Source organism: Aythya marila (assembly GCF_965140915.1).
Source record: "Aythya marila genome assembly, chromosome: 4".
NCBI classification, from domain to species: domain Eukaryota; kingdom Metazoa; phylum Chordata; class Aves; order Anseriformes; family Anatidae; genus Aythya; species Aythya marila.
In genome coordinates, this window is record NC_139045.1 from 11,093,456 (window position 1) to 11,110,397 (window position 16,942).

Here is a 16,942-nt window from a genome sequence, read left to right on the forward strand (position 1 = left end):
ATCGCCCTTCTCTGCACCCGCTCAAGCACCTCGATGTCCTTCTTGTAGCGAGGGGCCCAAAACTGAACACAGTACTCGAGGTGCGGCCTCACCAGAGCCGAGTACAGGGGGACGATCACCTCCCTAGCCCTGCTGGCCACACTGTTTCTTATGCAAGCCAGGATGCTGTTGGCCTTCTTGGCCACCTGAGCACACTGCTGGCTCATATTCAGCCGACTATCCACCATCACTCCCAGGTCCTTCTCTGCCTGGCAGCTCTCCAACTACTCATCTCCCATCCTGTAGCTCTGCTTGGGGTTATTGCGCCCCAGGTGCAGGACCCGGCATTTGGCCTTGTTGAACTTCATGCAGTTGACCTCAGCCCACCGGTGCAGCCTATCCAGATCCTCCTGCAGAGCCTTCCTACCCTCAAGCAGATCAACACATGCACCTAGCTTGGTGTCATCTGCAAACTTACTAAGGGTGCATCTCTCATTACAAAGTTGACCCCTGCATCCAGTAAAGGACGGAGATTCTCCTTAGTCTTCTGTTTGGCATTGATGTATTTGTATCAACAATATTAGTGACATGGTTTAGTGGAGGACTTGTTAGTGTTAGGTCAGAGGTTGGACTTGATGATATAGAGGTCTCTTCCAACCTAGAAATTCTGTGATTCTGTGAAATGCCAGGACTTTTCAACTAGGATGGAGAGAGGTTTGACAACTCCATCAGCCAGTTCCCTCAAGACCCTGGGGTTCATGTCATCAGGTCCCATAGACCTGTCCCTGCTGAGATCCATGAGGAGGTCTTGAACCTGCTCTTTACTTACAGTGGGTGGGACTTTGATCTCCCAGCCTCCACCTATGGGTTCAGGGCCATGAAAGACTTGGGAAGCCTGTCTACCAGTGCAGATGGAGGCAAAGAAATTGCTGAGTACCTCAGCCTTCTCCACGACTGTTGTTACCAATCACTCAGCTAGAGAAACCCATTCCTAGGAGAAGAATTTAGCCACCTATAATCGCTCACACACTCCTATTTTCACCCCTCCCTCGGACTATTTTCACAAATGTTAGAGGTGCATGGTGGCCCTCGGGGACTCCTGTCACTCCAGCGCAGCAGATCGAAGGCAGCTGGGTCCTCTCTTGTGCTCTTCCTTGAGGCTCTGTGCAGAAGGGATGGCACCTCTGGCACAAGGGCTGGGGGATGGGAGAGAAACATACACACACAACCCCTGAGAATTAGCAACAGAGTGGTTTATTGGTGGGACGTCTTGCAGGTAGGCATGTCCATGGTGTTTGGGGGCTCCATCACAAGCTAATGCTTGCGATGGAGCCGGCGCGACAACGAGTAGGGGACTAGGCGGGCACTCTTGCGACGCTCCTTGTGCGCTTGGAGAGTAGAGAGCAAGGACGCGCCGCGGGGGTCCCAGCTCAGTTCTGGCGGAGGTGGATCCACCTCCATCGGCTCCTCCATGTCTCCTGGCGGATCCAGCTCCATTGGCTCCACAGTATTGGGCAGAAGGCAAAGCCAGTCCTTGCCTGGGACTGCCCAAACGGGCTGTCGTCCACTTGGCATGTTTTCAGGCCAGGGAGCAGATCCAGGGGCTCGTCCGCTTGCACTCCTTGGTGCAGTGCCTCCGTTGGCTTGATTTTCCTGTGCGCCACCACTGCCGGCATCTGATCTGTGCCCATGCCTGGGTCCTGCACTGGTTTCCCTGGGGTAGGAACGCCTGTGCTCCCTGTGTCTGTCTGCCCGATAGTCCTCCATTTGCCCCTTGCCACTGTGGTGGCTGTGGGAAGGTCCAGGGCCCCTGTCGCTGCGTGGTGGAGGGGATGGCCTGTTCCTCGCATCGCTGCGGTGCCAGTGGTACCGCCGGTAGGTGTCTGGGCTTGCTCGATGGGCACGCCTCTGCTCCGTGTGGCTGGCTGGCTGATGTTCCTGCCTTCGCCTTGTGCCATCGTGGCGTGAGCTGGAAGACCCATTCCCCGAGTCGCTGTCTTGTCTAGGGGAAGGGCGACTCACGGCTTGGACTTGCTGGTGTTGAAGCCTGTCCTTGCTTGGTCCTGGCTGCACGCGATGCCTTCGCTCAGGAGACCTTTCGGGCTGGGGTGCCGAGCCACGGGGTCGTTCACTTGCATGCCGACGTCCCGTGCCACTGGGAGGTGGATTTGCTTTTGTGGCTCCAATGTTGCCGTCAGGTTTCTGGCCATGCCTGGATCCCGCACTGTGCTGGGGACTCTGGGCACGCCTCTGCTCCATGTGGCTGTCTGCCCAATGGACGTGCCTTTGCCCCTTGCCACTGTGGCGGCTCTGGGAAGGTCCAGGCCCCCTGTCGCTGTGTGGTGGAGGGGATGGCCTCTTCCCCGCATCACTGCGGTGCCCATTGTGACGCTGATAGGAGTCTGGGCTTGCTCCATGGGCGTGCCTCTTCTCCGTGTGGCTGCCTGCCCGATGTTCCTGCCTTCGCCCCATCCCGTCGTTGAGTGAATTGGAAGGCCCATGGCCCAAGTCGCTGTCTCGTTTAGGAGAGGAAAGGCGCACGGCTTGGCCTTGCTGAAGTTTGAGCCTGTCCTTGACGAGTCCTGGCTCTATGTGATGCCTTTTTTCCGTGCACTTTCTCGGCTGGGGTGCTGAGCCATGCGGTGGTTCATTTTCACGCCCAGGTCCTGTTCCACTCTGCGCCTCATTTCCATTTCTGGGCCCCACGATGCCGTCTTCTTTCTGGCCATGCTTGGGCCCCATGCTGCGTTGCGCGTTGTTGTTGCGCCCGCACTCCTGGCGGCGGTCTGGCCGCTGGTCCTGCCAGTTCCTCACGCCGCCATTTGGACTGGAAGAAGGCCCAGGCCCCCTGTCACTGTGTGGCTGGGGGGCCGGCCTGTTCCTCACATCCTTGCGGTACCCATGGTACCGCTTCGGGGTGTTGGTGGGCTGGGTGCCAGAGCTGCCTTGGGCACTGGTGTCTGTCGTGCTGCCGGCGCTCTGCCTCCACCCGTAACTCTCCTCCATCTCCTTCTCCTTAATAGCTGCCTTCGTTGCTGGTGCTCACTGGGCCTGCAACGCTGCCCGCTCACACCAACGAGGGCCGCCTCTCGCCTTGCTGCTTTGGCTCTTCCTCCTGCCGCCAATGCCGGCTCTCAGAAGGCCTCGAAGCTCAGCGAGTGCCGGGCCAGCGGCGGGGGTCCGCTTTTATAGAGCCTGCAGCAAGGGCGGGGCAGTGGTAGCCACTGTGACCTCAGCAAGCCTCTGTGATGCAGGGGCCCGTGCGTGGCCAATTTGGGGTGGCTGAGGGCCCCTTGTGTGGGGCTGGCTCCCCCGGGCCATTTGGTTTGCCAGAGAGAAAGGCTGCCCCTCGGCCACAGGGATTGCCCTCCACCTCGCATCCTGTGCCCTGGGTTTATTTTTAACGCTGCTTTTTATGGAATTTCATTCTATTGTTTACGGAAAAGAACAGAAGCACGGTGCATCTTCAGCCCCAATGCCCATGTGTGCTTTATCCTCTGAGTGAAGAACTTCTTCCTCACGTGGCATCTAGTCTAAATCTCCCCTCCACTCAATGCCCTCATCCAGATCATTGATAAAGATATCAAAGAGGATTGGCCTCAGTACTGAGCCCTGGGGGACTCCACCAGTGACTGGCCTCCAACTGGATTTAATTCCATTTACCATGAGCTGATTCAGTGGCTCATTATTCTGGAATTCCAGGAGGAGAAATCCTCAGGAACTTTTCTAGCAGGTTATGTAAGAATGAATAATATTGTGAGACTAGATATACCATGCAACACACCTCTCTATCACTTGTTATCCATATTCCCTTTGCTGTGGGGAGAGCAGCACACAAAGCATGCCTGTATTACAGCTAGCTCCTATTTATGCTCTCTGCAGTCTGAAGAACATATTCCTGGATTTCATTCAACTTGACTTCTTTTCAGACTAGAGGCATGGAATAATACTTCTGTTGATATCTGACGGCCAGGAGAGTTTGGTAAATTCTTTGAAGTCACTTGCTGTATATCATTCTAAACCAAATTTAAAACAACTTCATTCCAGACTATTCTATTTTTCCCAGACCTTCAAGGTGAGATTTTCCTGCACCATTTTTCCTTCTATTTCTATTTCTTCCTTTTCATCTTTCTACTTACCACTACCATTTACTACATGTGATAACTCAGGGTCCAAAGATTACTGTATGAGATTCCACAAAAGTAGTCAATACAAGCCTATGCATTTTGCATCAGACCTCCTTCTGCAGCCAAAATGAACTTTTCCAGATGCACAGTGATAGAGTCGCTAGTTTCTTCATGAGTAACTCCAGATAGCTTTGCAAAACCCAGTATCTGAACACATGCATGCTACATTTGCAAGCTGATGGCCTTAGACCAGAATTCCACAGAATCAGGAGCTCTTTGCATTTAATCTAATACACACTGAAAATAAGATGGTTAAAAAATGTATGTATGTCATTCTAGTCTAAGAACATAATTTACAACAAATACATGGTGTCAGGAATGTTACAGTAAGAAGCTAAAGGAACACCGTTTCCTGCAAGCACAATCCTGGAGGAAATAAATAAATAAATAAATAAATAAAATCCAAATAAAGTCAGAGAAGAAAAGATGGAGTATGGAAGAAAACAATGAAATTGAGCCTTAAAGTTATTCCATGTTTTATTCATGGAAAAAATGTATTAGAAATACAGAGAGTTGTCAAAACTATTTTCTGTGAAATTAGCAGTTTAGGGGAAAAAGCACAAAAATAATATTACAACACAGCTGTACTTTCTTTTTATCTACTGCCTCATTTTCAACCTCTAAATAAGTGTATTTTTATGGTAAATTGCATTTTTTTATATATATATATAAAGAACAACTGTGAGAAAAACAATTGGTCAAGTCAGGAAGATCTTCAACTGGTTAATCATCTTGCTTGGGCTTTTGACAGTTAGCAAAATCACAATCATTATAATAAAGAGAATTTTGCCACTAGCAGTTTTTTTCCATGGAGATTTCTCTGGTCTCAGTGCCTCTGTAGTTTCGATATTTGTAAAGATACTCCTTTAATCTTAATTTCTAAAAAGAATATATGAATTGTGTTTGCAGTGCTGAAAATATTCGGACAGGAAAAAAAAAAAAAAAAGAATGAGTATCTTACCCTTCCTGCAACCAAAAAGGACTACACTTATTTACTGACAATTTTCTGTTTTATTTCTCACCCTTGCAGATTCAGCAGTTACCATGTGAAAATAAATAAATAAAATACCAAACAAATAAATGAATAAAACCACATGACACTGTTTCTGAAAAGTTGGGAGGTTTTTTTTGTTTGTTTGTTGGCCTGTTTGTTTTTTTCCTGAAGACTTCGTACTGTAAGAGGAACTCAGCATGTGAAACACTGAAATGCCCCAAAGAAATGCCCTTGGATTTTCAGATGTGTTACGCATGTCCACACTGCCTCCCGCACAGGCACACAGCAGCACTGGCTGAGGGATGTGGTACAGGACTATATTCAAAGAGAAAAAAAAAAAAAAAGAAGAAGAAGAAAAAGAAGAAAGAGAAGAAAAAGAAAGAGAAGAAGAAGAAGAAAACCGTGCTCTTATATTAGGTTCTCATCACATTTCTATTTTGGCAAGAGTCATTCTTTGTAAACTTACAAAGTGGGACAGAAAAAACAGCACTTAACATACTGCTTACACTTTACCATCTAAAAATGTAGAATTGCTTAAATAAGACAGTATGCTTTGATTTGTCATCATGTTTATTATTGCATTTATTTTCTGCCTGCAGATACTATTAAGGAAGATGTTTCATCTCAATATATGTATAAAATCAAAGGAATGAAGGAAGGCAGTATGACTAATTTAATTACTTTCCTGGTTCTTTCAATAAATGATGGCTGAGCATAGCAATATGAATAAGGATTTGTAACTAAATATCACACTGTAATTATGAAAGAGCAGGAAATTGAGATACAGATTCTGATTCTAATTGCTTCATGATAACCATTTAAATGCATCTCACTCAGAGTACTCTTTCATGACCCTGGAGTTCAGGACTCTGCTCTTTCACCTTTCTTGTCTATTTATGAGGCAAAAAGCTCTTGGCATCTAAATTATCGGTGTGGTTTCTATGATGATGATCTTCTAACTGTTCCATTTAGGTGAATATTATTTACAAGCACTTATCATTATTAAAATTTGTATGAGATAGAAAGGAACTTAACTTACATTTACTACTTGGAAATATCAGTTCTTTACCCCTCTTTACACTGATGGGGAAAAAAAAATAAAACTGAAAAATAGTATATCTTCAGAAAAACGATTATTTTCAATGATCTACTTTAAGTGCTCAGCACAGGCCAGATCTCTATAATATCTCAGAAGCACAGCTAAATGCCTATACCTATATGCCTCCCATAGAACTAGGCACATTTGCACCTCAACATTCAGATGAAACACACTGAAAGAGTTTTAGGATAATGTTAAATGGACAGTACTTTTATGCTGTGATTTTTTTCCTCAATTAAAATTGAATGACTTCATTCATTTACATAAATAACGGAACAGAAACAGGACTCTCAATTCAGCACTTTTTTCCAGAACACGGATGAGGGTGCTCCGGGATGATGGTAGATTAACTTTACCTTAGTCTATGATTTCTATCTATAGTTGCATTCTAATTTAGTACTAACTTCTCTAGCGCTTTTTTCTTCCTCTCCTTACTGTCAATAAGTTAAGCTTTAGGACTTCTAATAACACCATTAGCCACAAGCATGTAATGGTTATTTTTAACTAACACAAATATGCCCTTCTAATTTGATAATACTACCTACTCTTTCATTGTAAAGCCCATAAAATACATTTCCTATGTGCCTGGTGCTCCTTCAGAAGCTATAGATCACAGTTAAAGAAGTTTAGAAGACAATTTTTGTTTCATTTCCCTGGATACCTGAAGTTACTCCATTATTGTGTCAGATTTATTAAACAATGCTTCAGGGCAAAATGTATAGACAGCTTTGTAGAAAAGGTTGTTCCAAAAATACAAAAATCCCTCTAACTCATCTAGCTATGGAGAAACTAGTTGCAGTCCTTTCTCAAATAGCAGGATGAAACTCTCCACTACATACATGTAAGCCATGCTGAAAGCTGAACATTCGATGTTACATGTGTCATCCAGCAGATTGAAGTCCTGACTCATGCTATGCTCCCTTCACAAGTTTCCTGGACAAATAGCATGCTTCTATTCAGGGCATTCTTCCCTTGCAAAATTAAAAACTAACAAGAACTTATCCTTTTAATTAGGCTATCTTTATAATGATATAATGAAGGAAGTGAAGTCACCTATTAGTTTTTGTCATGTTCATTATTAGTACTGATTATCTTTTTATTACCATCTTGTCTAAAATCTCTCATGACAATGGAAAGTGCTACTAAGTTAAATAACCCAAGAACCTAAATTTATCAGATGCAGAGGTCTTTGTTAATTTACTCTCACCATTTTTATTTTGTTCAAAACCTGTAAATATAAACTACAATATGATTACACACAGGAATTGCAAGCAGAAAATGGAAATGATGGTGTCCTAGTTTAACCTATGCAATGTATACATCTCTAAAGGGTGTCATTAGAGAATGATGAAGCTTTCAAAAGATCTCAAGGTGTTGGGTACCCAATTCTGATTAAAAATCAAAATACGTCACTGTTTTTATACATTGAGAGATAATTTGTTGCCAGTGGTATATCCATGAATATTGAGACAGAGGGAAAGAGAGAGAGAAAGAACATTTCCTATTCTATATTTAAAACACAGATTTAAAACACTGCAAAATTTATTTTCCTTAAAAGAACAAGAATGGATTACACAAAAGCTCTTTGTCAGACACTCAGAGACAGTAACTTCTCATTGGGAGCAGTACATCTGCTTCACTATCAATCTTTGGAAAAACATCCAACAAGTGTTATTTGCCCCTTTTGAGATTCTGTGTTGGTGTCAAGCACCAGTAAGACAGCAGCTAATTAGACAGCAGCTGAGGCAGTGCCAGAGCCCACACTCCTTCATAGCAAACAGTGATGACTTCAGGCTTCTGATCCTTCACTTGGCTGAGGACTGGCCTCAAAGGCACACTGTAACCTGCCACGTTCAAAGCAAAACACTTAGCTATTGCTGTTGGTTTCAGTGAATCAGAGCTGATGCACAGTAGCCAAGGAACAGGCAGTTGGCATTTTGTAGACAAGATGAACAGCATATTTTTCTATTCCTTTATTATATTTAGAAGATACTTCACATTCACTATGAAGCACATTTATAGTATACAGTTTGTAACTATCTATGCTAATGACCTACTACCTGCATTGAATTTTTCTGTACTTTTTAATATCATCTGCATTTCCTCCACTCGTGGTCAAAAACAAACAAACAAATAATCAAACAAACAGATAAAACCAAAGGGAACAATCTGAACTTAAAGTTCCGATGAGCAATCCTATCCTCCATTAGAATTAATAAAAATAATTTAATTAATTAATTAATTTAATTGACATAGTAGTAGCTCCAAACCAGCCACAGAATTTTCATACAGGTTGTTCATCACATTTAGAGTAACTCAGCAACTACCTCATATCACTCTGTCATTACATCAGCTCTTAGGTTTGGCAGAGTACTGATGGCAATTGGCCTGCACGCTATCTGGATATAAAAGAAAAACCATAAAAATTCCTTTTATGTTTTTTAATTTCCACAAAAACAAGCAAATTGCATTTTTGTTGGAGACATTGCTAATAAATAACATAATTATGTTACTAATAGATCATGATCTGGTATGGTGACAGCAATTTGACATTTAAAATAAATATGTTTATGTTGTGCATTCATTTCAAAAACCAATATGCTGTTTCTACCTTATCCTCAGAAGTCTGCAAAACTGAATCTGCCAAATTCATAACTATAACTATATATAAAAATTGATATATGTATATAATTGTTTTCTATGTACACAATGTTACTATGAACACTAACTATTTGTGTTGTGATGGAGTACTCCAACCCAGCCCTCTATGGTTTGGACCTCACTAGCATGCATCAAATAAAGATCATCTAATAAGAATATGTATCAAAGGTAGAGCCCGTTGGTTCTAATCATCTCACTGATATGTGATTCTTCCTACTCAACAATTCTAGTGATAAACAGCATTGTCCTGCAGCATTACATTTTAGACACAAAGAGTATCTATGTAATAATTTTTTTTATGCTTTATTGGATCTACAGGAACACGTTACATTGTAAGAGAGATTGCTACATCAGAACTTCACAAGCTCATTCTTTACATTTATATTAATACAAAACTACACCAAGAGTAGGCCCTTCTTTCTGAATACTAACTAATAATATCTATATATAGAGAGAGATATAGATGTATATAAGGCACATCTCTGTCACTGCCACCATTTCAGACATTATTTGTCAAGTCATGTTTTCATGTATGTTGGATCATTGCTTTATAGATGAGGCTGAGGTATTAAATCCAAAATGGCTAAAGCTCTGACTGAAGACAAATCTCTTCCGAAACTTGTACCAAACTACATTATTCAAATCTATTCAGCAAGCATTCAAGTAGCAACATGATAGATGCAGCAGGCCAACCTGGGTACACAGCTAATCAATATTGCATTTTTGAACAGCCATTGCATACTTCGGAGCCCTATGTGGAGATGTGGCATGTGTGTGCTTAACACCCAGTACTGTGAGGGCTCCCAACAACTTCAGCTGGGCTGCTCACTGCAAATCCCAGGTGTGCACATATATCTTTGTCTAAAGATGTAGCAGGGCCAGTTTTCTGACACCTATGGCAAATAGTTAAGAAATTACACAAGACCCTGCATAACTATGCATTTGTGAATTCTTAGAAAAGGCTACTATTTACTGCAGTCATATTTGAACAACACAGCTAAACAGATAACACCAAATATTTTTTTTTTCAATAGGCTACGCACAACATAAGCACACAACTCATCCGCGTGAATGTGTATTGCTTTCATAAATTCTCCACTGCTTATATCACTGAAAATAAAGGTCTTCATTATATATTTGAGTAATCAATACTTGTAAGTTATGTTTCACCAGGGAAAACGAAAATAAGTAAGGTTAAATTAATGCTGTCACTTTCTATAAACAGGTCATGGTTTCCTGCTATAGAAACTGCTAACTTCATTAGTTTACAACAGGAAATCAACACTGTAGCATATTTTAAAAGTCTAATTTACTTAGAGTAATAAAAAGCCCCCCTCAAGGCTCATCATGTATGTCATATTATGCTTAGCTTTAAACACTCTAGATAGAGAACTGTATGGAAAAATCTCAGCAAATCAAGTTGATTAATATTCTGCATTTGTATGCAGTAATGCTCTCCACTCACTAAGTATACATAAATATTATTTTATTAGATTTGAAAGCAATTGTGTTAGGTGGGATAATAAAAAGTCTCTATTTTACATTATCTTTCTCAGCAATATAGTCTTAAAAACAAAAGGAAAAGAAGGAAATTACTACACTAAACTCACTAAAGGAAAGGTCAGAAATTAAGGATTCCAGACTTGTAAAGCCATGCTTAAACTCGCAGAGCACAGAATTCTCCATTCAATGTAGGAACATCTACACTAGGTTTGCAGGGATCTCCTTATCTTCAATCATATGGTTAGATAAAAAGCTAGGGATAGTTTGCAATTTCTAGTAGTCATCACAGTTCACAGCACCTTTCTGAAGGAACTCCATTTCATGAGGCTGCTGCTGGAGGGCAACCAGAGAACAGAACAAGAACACAAGCACAAATTTAACTGGAGTAATAAAAAAATAAATAAATAATTGAAAGCAAACAAAAGAAGCGGCAAAAGATCTTGGCCTCTACATTTCTACCTTTCTAATTCTACATTATTACACATTAATTAACTACTAATTACACTAATTAATACACAGTTCTACTTTTTGGAGCAATGTTCCCTTGCCTGTCAACTGGCTTCTAGTTCCTGTTTTAAAATTCACTCCTTAATACACATTTCTCCCAGAAAATCTTCCAGCAGAGTTTCATTTTTCTATTCAAAATCAGTCACCAAAATTAAAGGAGATCAACACATCATAATTGTTTCATTAAATTCTCAACTTACTGTCAACTTTGGTAGAAAAATCAGAAAGACGTATCCTCAGCCTACACTACTATACACCCTAACAAATACTATTCCTTTCAACCACAGCAGATAAACAACAGAAATCATTGCAAATCTGATTTTAACTAATATATTTTTAAAACTCTGGGGCTCCTAATGACAGTTAAGAGACTTTCTCAATTCACCATTAACCAGCTCATCAACTGTATTTACACTAAGTGTGGCATTTCAATTGAGGATTGCTATGCTTCAATGTTAGAGCCTGCTGCATATAGCCTCCTAACCAAGGAATATTTTTTGGATATTCAAGTCAAGATGTCATGCTAGCGCTTATAACCATGTAATTTGTCATTTTTGAGATTTTTTTTAGGCTCTTGAAGAATAGGAACTTGTCCGATTCATTAGTTATCCCTCAGTAAGAACAGAACTGAATTCTTTTCCAATTACACCTCTTCATATTTCAACATATTTATTAAATTACCAAGCAGAGCTTCTCTTGGAACATTTCCCATTATAGTAATTCCCCACAGATTTTCTTATAAGGAGACAAAGTGCAGTGTTGGGGCACAAGTAAATTGTAAGATGGCTGTAGGACTGATGGCTCTAACCTAATAAATGTTATTATCAGAATTATCATGTAGAACATAATAGGATATTTTTGCAGTACAATCACGTTAGTGTTGGTAAGTTTGATTTCCTGAAGACAACGTGAAGATTTTCATGCAAAAAGCAGCACATATTTCTCTATTTTCATGTCATATTTTTATACTAATCAACACTCTCATTTTGATAACAGATCTAAAAGCACTTGCATTAACTTCCAGCTGACTACACCTACAGTACAATACACGTGAATGTCACACATACAGAGCAACTTAGGGAACTTGTTATGAATATAAATAAATATTGCTACAAAACTGTTTAAATACATAAAGCTTATGCAGTGCAGGGATAAAGCCTATGTATGATGTACATACCAACAGGAAAAAAGAGGTTCACAAATCTTCATGGCTGGGATTGTCTTCAATGACTTTTGGCAAAGGCCATAAGCAAGCCATTGCCTTAAAGAAGCTTTTACAAAAAGCCCAACAAATCAACTACTCACAAATACATGGAAAATTATTTACTCTGGTTTTCAGAAGAGTTACATGCTGAAAGAATTAAAATAACCCCTTGCATTAAATAAATCCTATTAGAATAAAAAAAAAAATCAAATACTGGTTTATCTTCAGCATGGTATCTGTGTATCATGTCTCCCTGTGATTCTATGAAAAGGGCAAGATTAAAGATCTTTCAGAAAATATATATTTTATCTGCTATCTTCTAAAAAAAAAAAAAAAGTCTTGAAAATATATTATAATGTATTTGAATTGAAAAAGAATGCTATTTACGTATCAATGGCTACTGGGATAAAACAAACAAACAAACAAGGCCAAAACAAACAAACAAAAGTCTGATATGGTATTACTAACGGGAATTCTGGCTGAAAAGATTTTATCCTGGAAGTAGGCCAAAGCTTAAGATAGCAGCCAGAACAGCAACCTGTCAAAAATGTTTAGATGGCAGCATCTAACTTCAGGACCTTAAGTACTTCAGTAGTAAGCTGATAAAAGTCTCTGAAAATCAATCCATATTACAATGAGAAAAGACTTAAGACAATGACTTTTAAGCAAACACATATAACTATCTTGTGCCAGATCCTAACCCAGTATAAACAAAGACATCTTCTTTATCTGGTGAAATTCGTTCACCTTATACTGTTGATCTCTTCTTCCAATTCTTTCTTCTAACTGAACTATTGAATAAAACAAGTGATAACTAGGCCAATCCTAAATTTTCTGCAGCTAGCACCACCACCAGACAGACAAATCACCAAGCAAATGCTATTAAGAGAAACACCTTTGTGTTTAAAGATGACGTATATACTGCAACAAACATGTCTCTACATCACTGCTCAGAACAGAAATGGCTACCATTTTTCAAAGGCCTATGTAGATCTTTCCATTTTAAAGGCATCTCATTTGCTCCGGATAATGAGCCAAGAGTAGAAAGATTGTGTGTCATATCACATCTCCATCTTAATTACTTTTCCACAAAGAGAATGTAAAATAGGCATTATAATCCTAGCTTTTCCAGAACCTGCTACAAGTCTTTTTAATAATACACTGGGCATAACTTTTCCGTCACCATTAATTCAGTCCTTTAAAATATCAAAAAAAAAAAAAAAAAAAAGGAGGAAAACACACATGAGGCAAAGCACAACATGTTAGGAAATTTTATTTATGGAAAATGATTCTGCCAGTTAATTTGTTTCCAACAGGCCCAGGGAATAAGCAAGTCTAAACAATACAATTTCTTATAAAAAGCAAGGCTGGTCTCTGGAAATTTTTGACCCATGTTTTTTCACCCATGAGTTGACTTTCTGCAACCACTTAGCAGTGTTATTCATTATTGGTTTAAAAGGACCTTTCTGTGCAGTTAATTTATTGTACCCTCCAGCTTCCTAGCTCTTGACGATTTAGGAAACTATGATCATACACATTGCTGTTATAGCCCTCCATAGCAACTTTGCTTTCTACCAAATGCAATGGAGCTCATGTTTTTTTTCTAAAGGTAGGTGTGCAAACAGGTTTAAAATGGTATAACACAATGGTTAAATACAAACTTCAAGAATTATCATACAGAGAACAATGGAAACAGGAGCGTAATTCAAGCAGCAATGGTTTCTCTGTACTCGTTTGCTGCGTAAATTTGCATCAAAGGAGGGAGCAGAACTTAAAATAATACACACCTGCAGGGACATCTGTCATAAACCCACATCCACATGAGTCTTTATGAATGGGCAGTGTCGGTATATCCATGTGTGGATGAAGTAGTAAAGGGTCAGAAAAAAGCATGTGAAAGAGATAGTCAGAGATATTCCTACTTATAAGCATCCTTGTGATTATTAGAGTATCAAAAATATATATCAAGTCATAACAGAGTACAAATTCAGACCTCTACCTCTGATTAAGTATAAATTTCGCACACTTTACACTTCTCTTGAGTCCTTTGGAGCAAGCAGGACTTCTACTGTTTTTGGGAAAAGGAACGCAGGATTCCCCACTGCAGGTGTCATGGCTTGGGTAATCCTATTGTAAAATTATTCTGAATACACTGTCAGTTCACCTTGGCTATTGTGATTAATCAATGCAGTGCAACAGTGCCTTAACCAGCCATGAGTACATACCAACCATGAGTGAAAGATTCGAGTTGAACTCATGCCTGAAGACAAGGAAGTCTTGTTTATTTGAAGCATCTTATTCTAGCACACACAAAATCAGGTTGCAGTTACTTCAGAATGGTAACTGCCTGGTGGAAGAAGTCATTCTAAATATCTAGAAAATCAAATGGGTCAGCTCTTGGTGCTGTGCAGATGGAATTCTGTATCTATAAAAATGTCTTCCCTTTGATAACCCACCCATATGAAGACCGAATGCAGTATGTGAGAGCGTCTTCCTAGCAAACAGCACAAGCATTTAGAAATCGTACTAAGAAATGCATACTGCTCTTCCCTTCTAAGAAAATGACTCTTCGCTATTTCCAAGTAATTGTACTGAACTCATTTTCATCATATTTCTAGATTAATAGTCTCCTTGAAGATAGTCAGTATTTATCTGTCTTACCGGAACGATGGTGTTGTTGTTCTTCTACAAACTCCAAGTCAAGCATTAGGTCATCTTCATCCAACTCACAGGAACCCAAGTTATTCAAAACATCCTAATACATATTAAATTAAAAACAAACAACAAAAGAAAAATAAGCATTTAGACAAATGGGTTAACCAAACTCTTCTACACAACAGAATGAAGAGTCAGACCTGGAAAATATGTTTAAGTTGCTACAGGAAGTTTTTCTATTAACATTGGACTAGTGAGAAAATGTATGTAATAACCATCCAAGTAGGCCATGTATTTGTTATGTAAGTAGGACATGTATTTGTCACCATTCCCTGTTTTACAGGATCTTGAACATTTAACTGAAAAAAAAAAAAAAAAAAAAAAAAAAAAGTAATGCTGTCTGTATTACTATTTTTTTTAAACTGTTCAATGATACCTTTTGCATTTTCCCAAGTTTAAACATAACTTTTTGTGAAGCATAAATGTTATTTTTAGCACAATATACAATTATCACTATCTGTTTTTCATTACATTTTGGCATTGTCTGCCAATATTATCGGAACAGAGATTTACTATTCTATTTATCCAAGACATAAAGAGATACAAGTTCAGAATAAACAGCCAATTCAGACATGAGCAATCAATTCATGAATTTTAAGTATTCATATGGGTAGTATAGAATTACAATGACAGAGAAGAAAGCCTGACTGTAAGGTGTAGCTGCTTAGGTCCCTATTCCCTCTTTGTAATTCATTTTGTTTGCTAAGTTTCAAACACAGACAGGTAAGGGAGGCTTATATAATTCAATCTTCGGAATTTGTTTATTATTTTTAAACGGGGTTGGGTGTCTAAAATTAAAAGAAACTCAAGTTTAGTTTCTTTGCACTACACTTTTCTCTCCAGGATTTGCTTCTTGGAAGGTAAAGTAAGTGATTGTGCCTCAGGTAGACATCTTTACTCTGTGAGCTTATATTCCATCAGTATCACTGTTCAGGTTTCATTTGTGGTCACGAAATGGCATTCAGTTTGGCCTCAATAAAGGCCTGTTCGCACAATCATTACTTGTAGCCATCCACAAGACAACAATCGGTCTCTAAGTAGGTGACCCACAAACGTAGACAGCTCCATACAGGGAGCCCTGGCTGAAGACAGCCTCTGCTCTCACCACTCAGAGAGGAACAAAGTGGTAGCATGGCTGCAGGCAACCCACACCAGGACAGTTCACCTATTTATTGTTCTCCATTCCTATGCTCACCACAGGCAATTATGGAAAACAAAGAGAGGAGGCGATTGTTTTCTCTAGTCTCTACCAATTTAAAGATGTTATGCTCAACAGATGAAAATAGAGTTAGTAGTATCACATACAGTCAGGTAAGCATTTCTTCTGACATGATAATATCATGACATTCATAATCTTCTCCACAGTTCCAATGTCTAATCAAAAATACACATATTCTCCAGATAGTATTTTGTTTGAAAATCTACAAATCTACAACAGGCATGATCTGTAGCCTATTCCCCAGAGAAAAAAATCAGTAGACACCCCCCCCCCCCCCTTTAATATGTTGGCACCCCAGACATCCCTTATGCTGCCCACTCAAATTTAAACCAAGGGACACTGGATTTCAGCATGCAAGAAGCCATGAATCAACCTGTTTGGGGGGCTAGAGATTGCTATAGAAATCTGCTGTAAAGAAAGCAGAGAAATATAAGAGTAGTATACCTCAGACTAGTAAAAGCCCTTCCTGACCTCACTTCTAACAGTATTTTTTTTTATGTTCCTTCTAATTCTTTCAAGTATTTTTCCCTCCATAAGAGATGTCAATTCTTATTCACACTCAAAGCTTACACTTATTCAACTCTCAAGTAATGATTTCTTTAAATTCTGTTTTCCACTATTTCAGAAACAGTGCACAGGCAACATAATAACTGTTTTTGCTTTCTTTCCCTAGCTTACTGCTAGCATGAGAATACCTCTTCTGAGATGCAGAACCCATTGTTAATGCTGTTATTGCATTTATAAATGCCGAGCACAGAAAGTGAGAATTATCAAGTGGAGAAACTTCCATACAAAGGAAAACACCCATCACATGTGACTACAGTCACATCAAGCACAGAACATCTTAATCCCTTTATCTTAACATTCAAAATTT

At 39.8% G+C, this 16,942-nt stretch overlaps 1 protein-coding gene across 2 annotated transcripts in view; it reads right to left on the reverse strand.

The window, feature by feature from the left end:
* Window positions 1–16,942, reverse strand: part of CCSER1 (coiled-coil serine rich protein 1) — a gene marked incomplete at its 3' end in the record, with an annotated part of 642,080 nt that overhangs the window by 497,953 nt on the left and 127,185 nt on the right. For both annotated transcript variants that reach the window (XM_082760286.1, XM_082760287.1), the window contains exon 4: window positions 14,796–14,889. In XM_082760286.1, coding sequence (XP_082616412.1) covers window positions 14,796–14,889 — 94 coding nt within the window. The remainder of the gene's footprint in view (window positions 1–14,795; window positions 14,890–16,942) is intronic.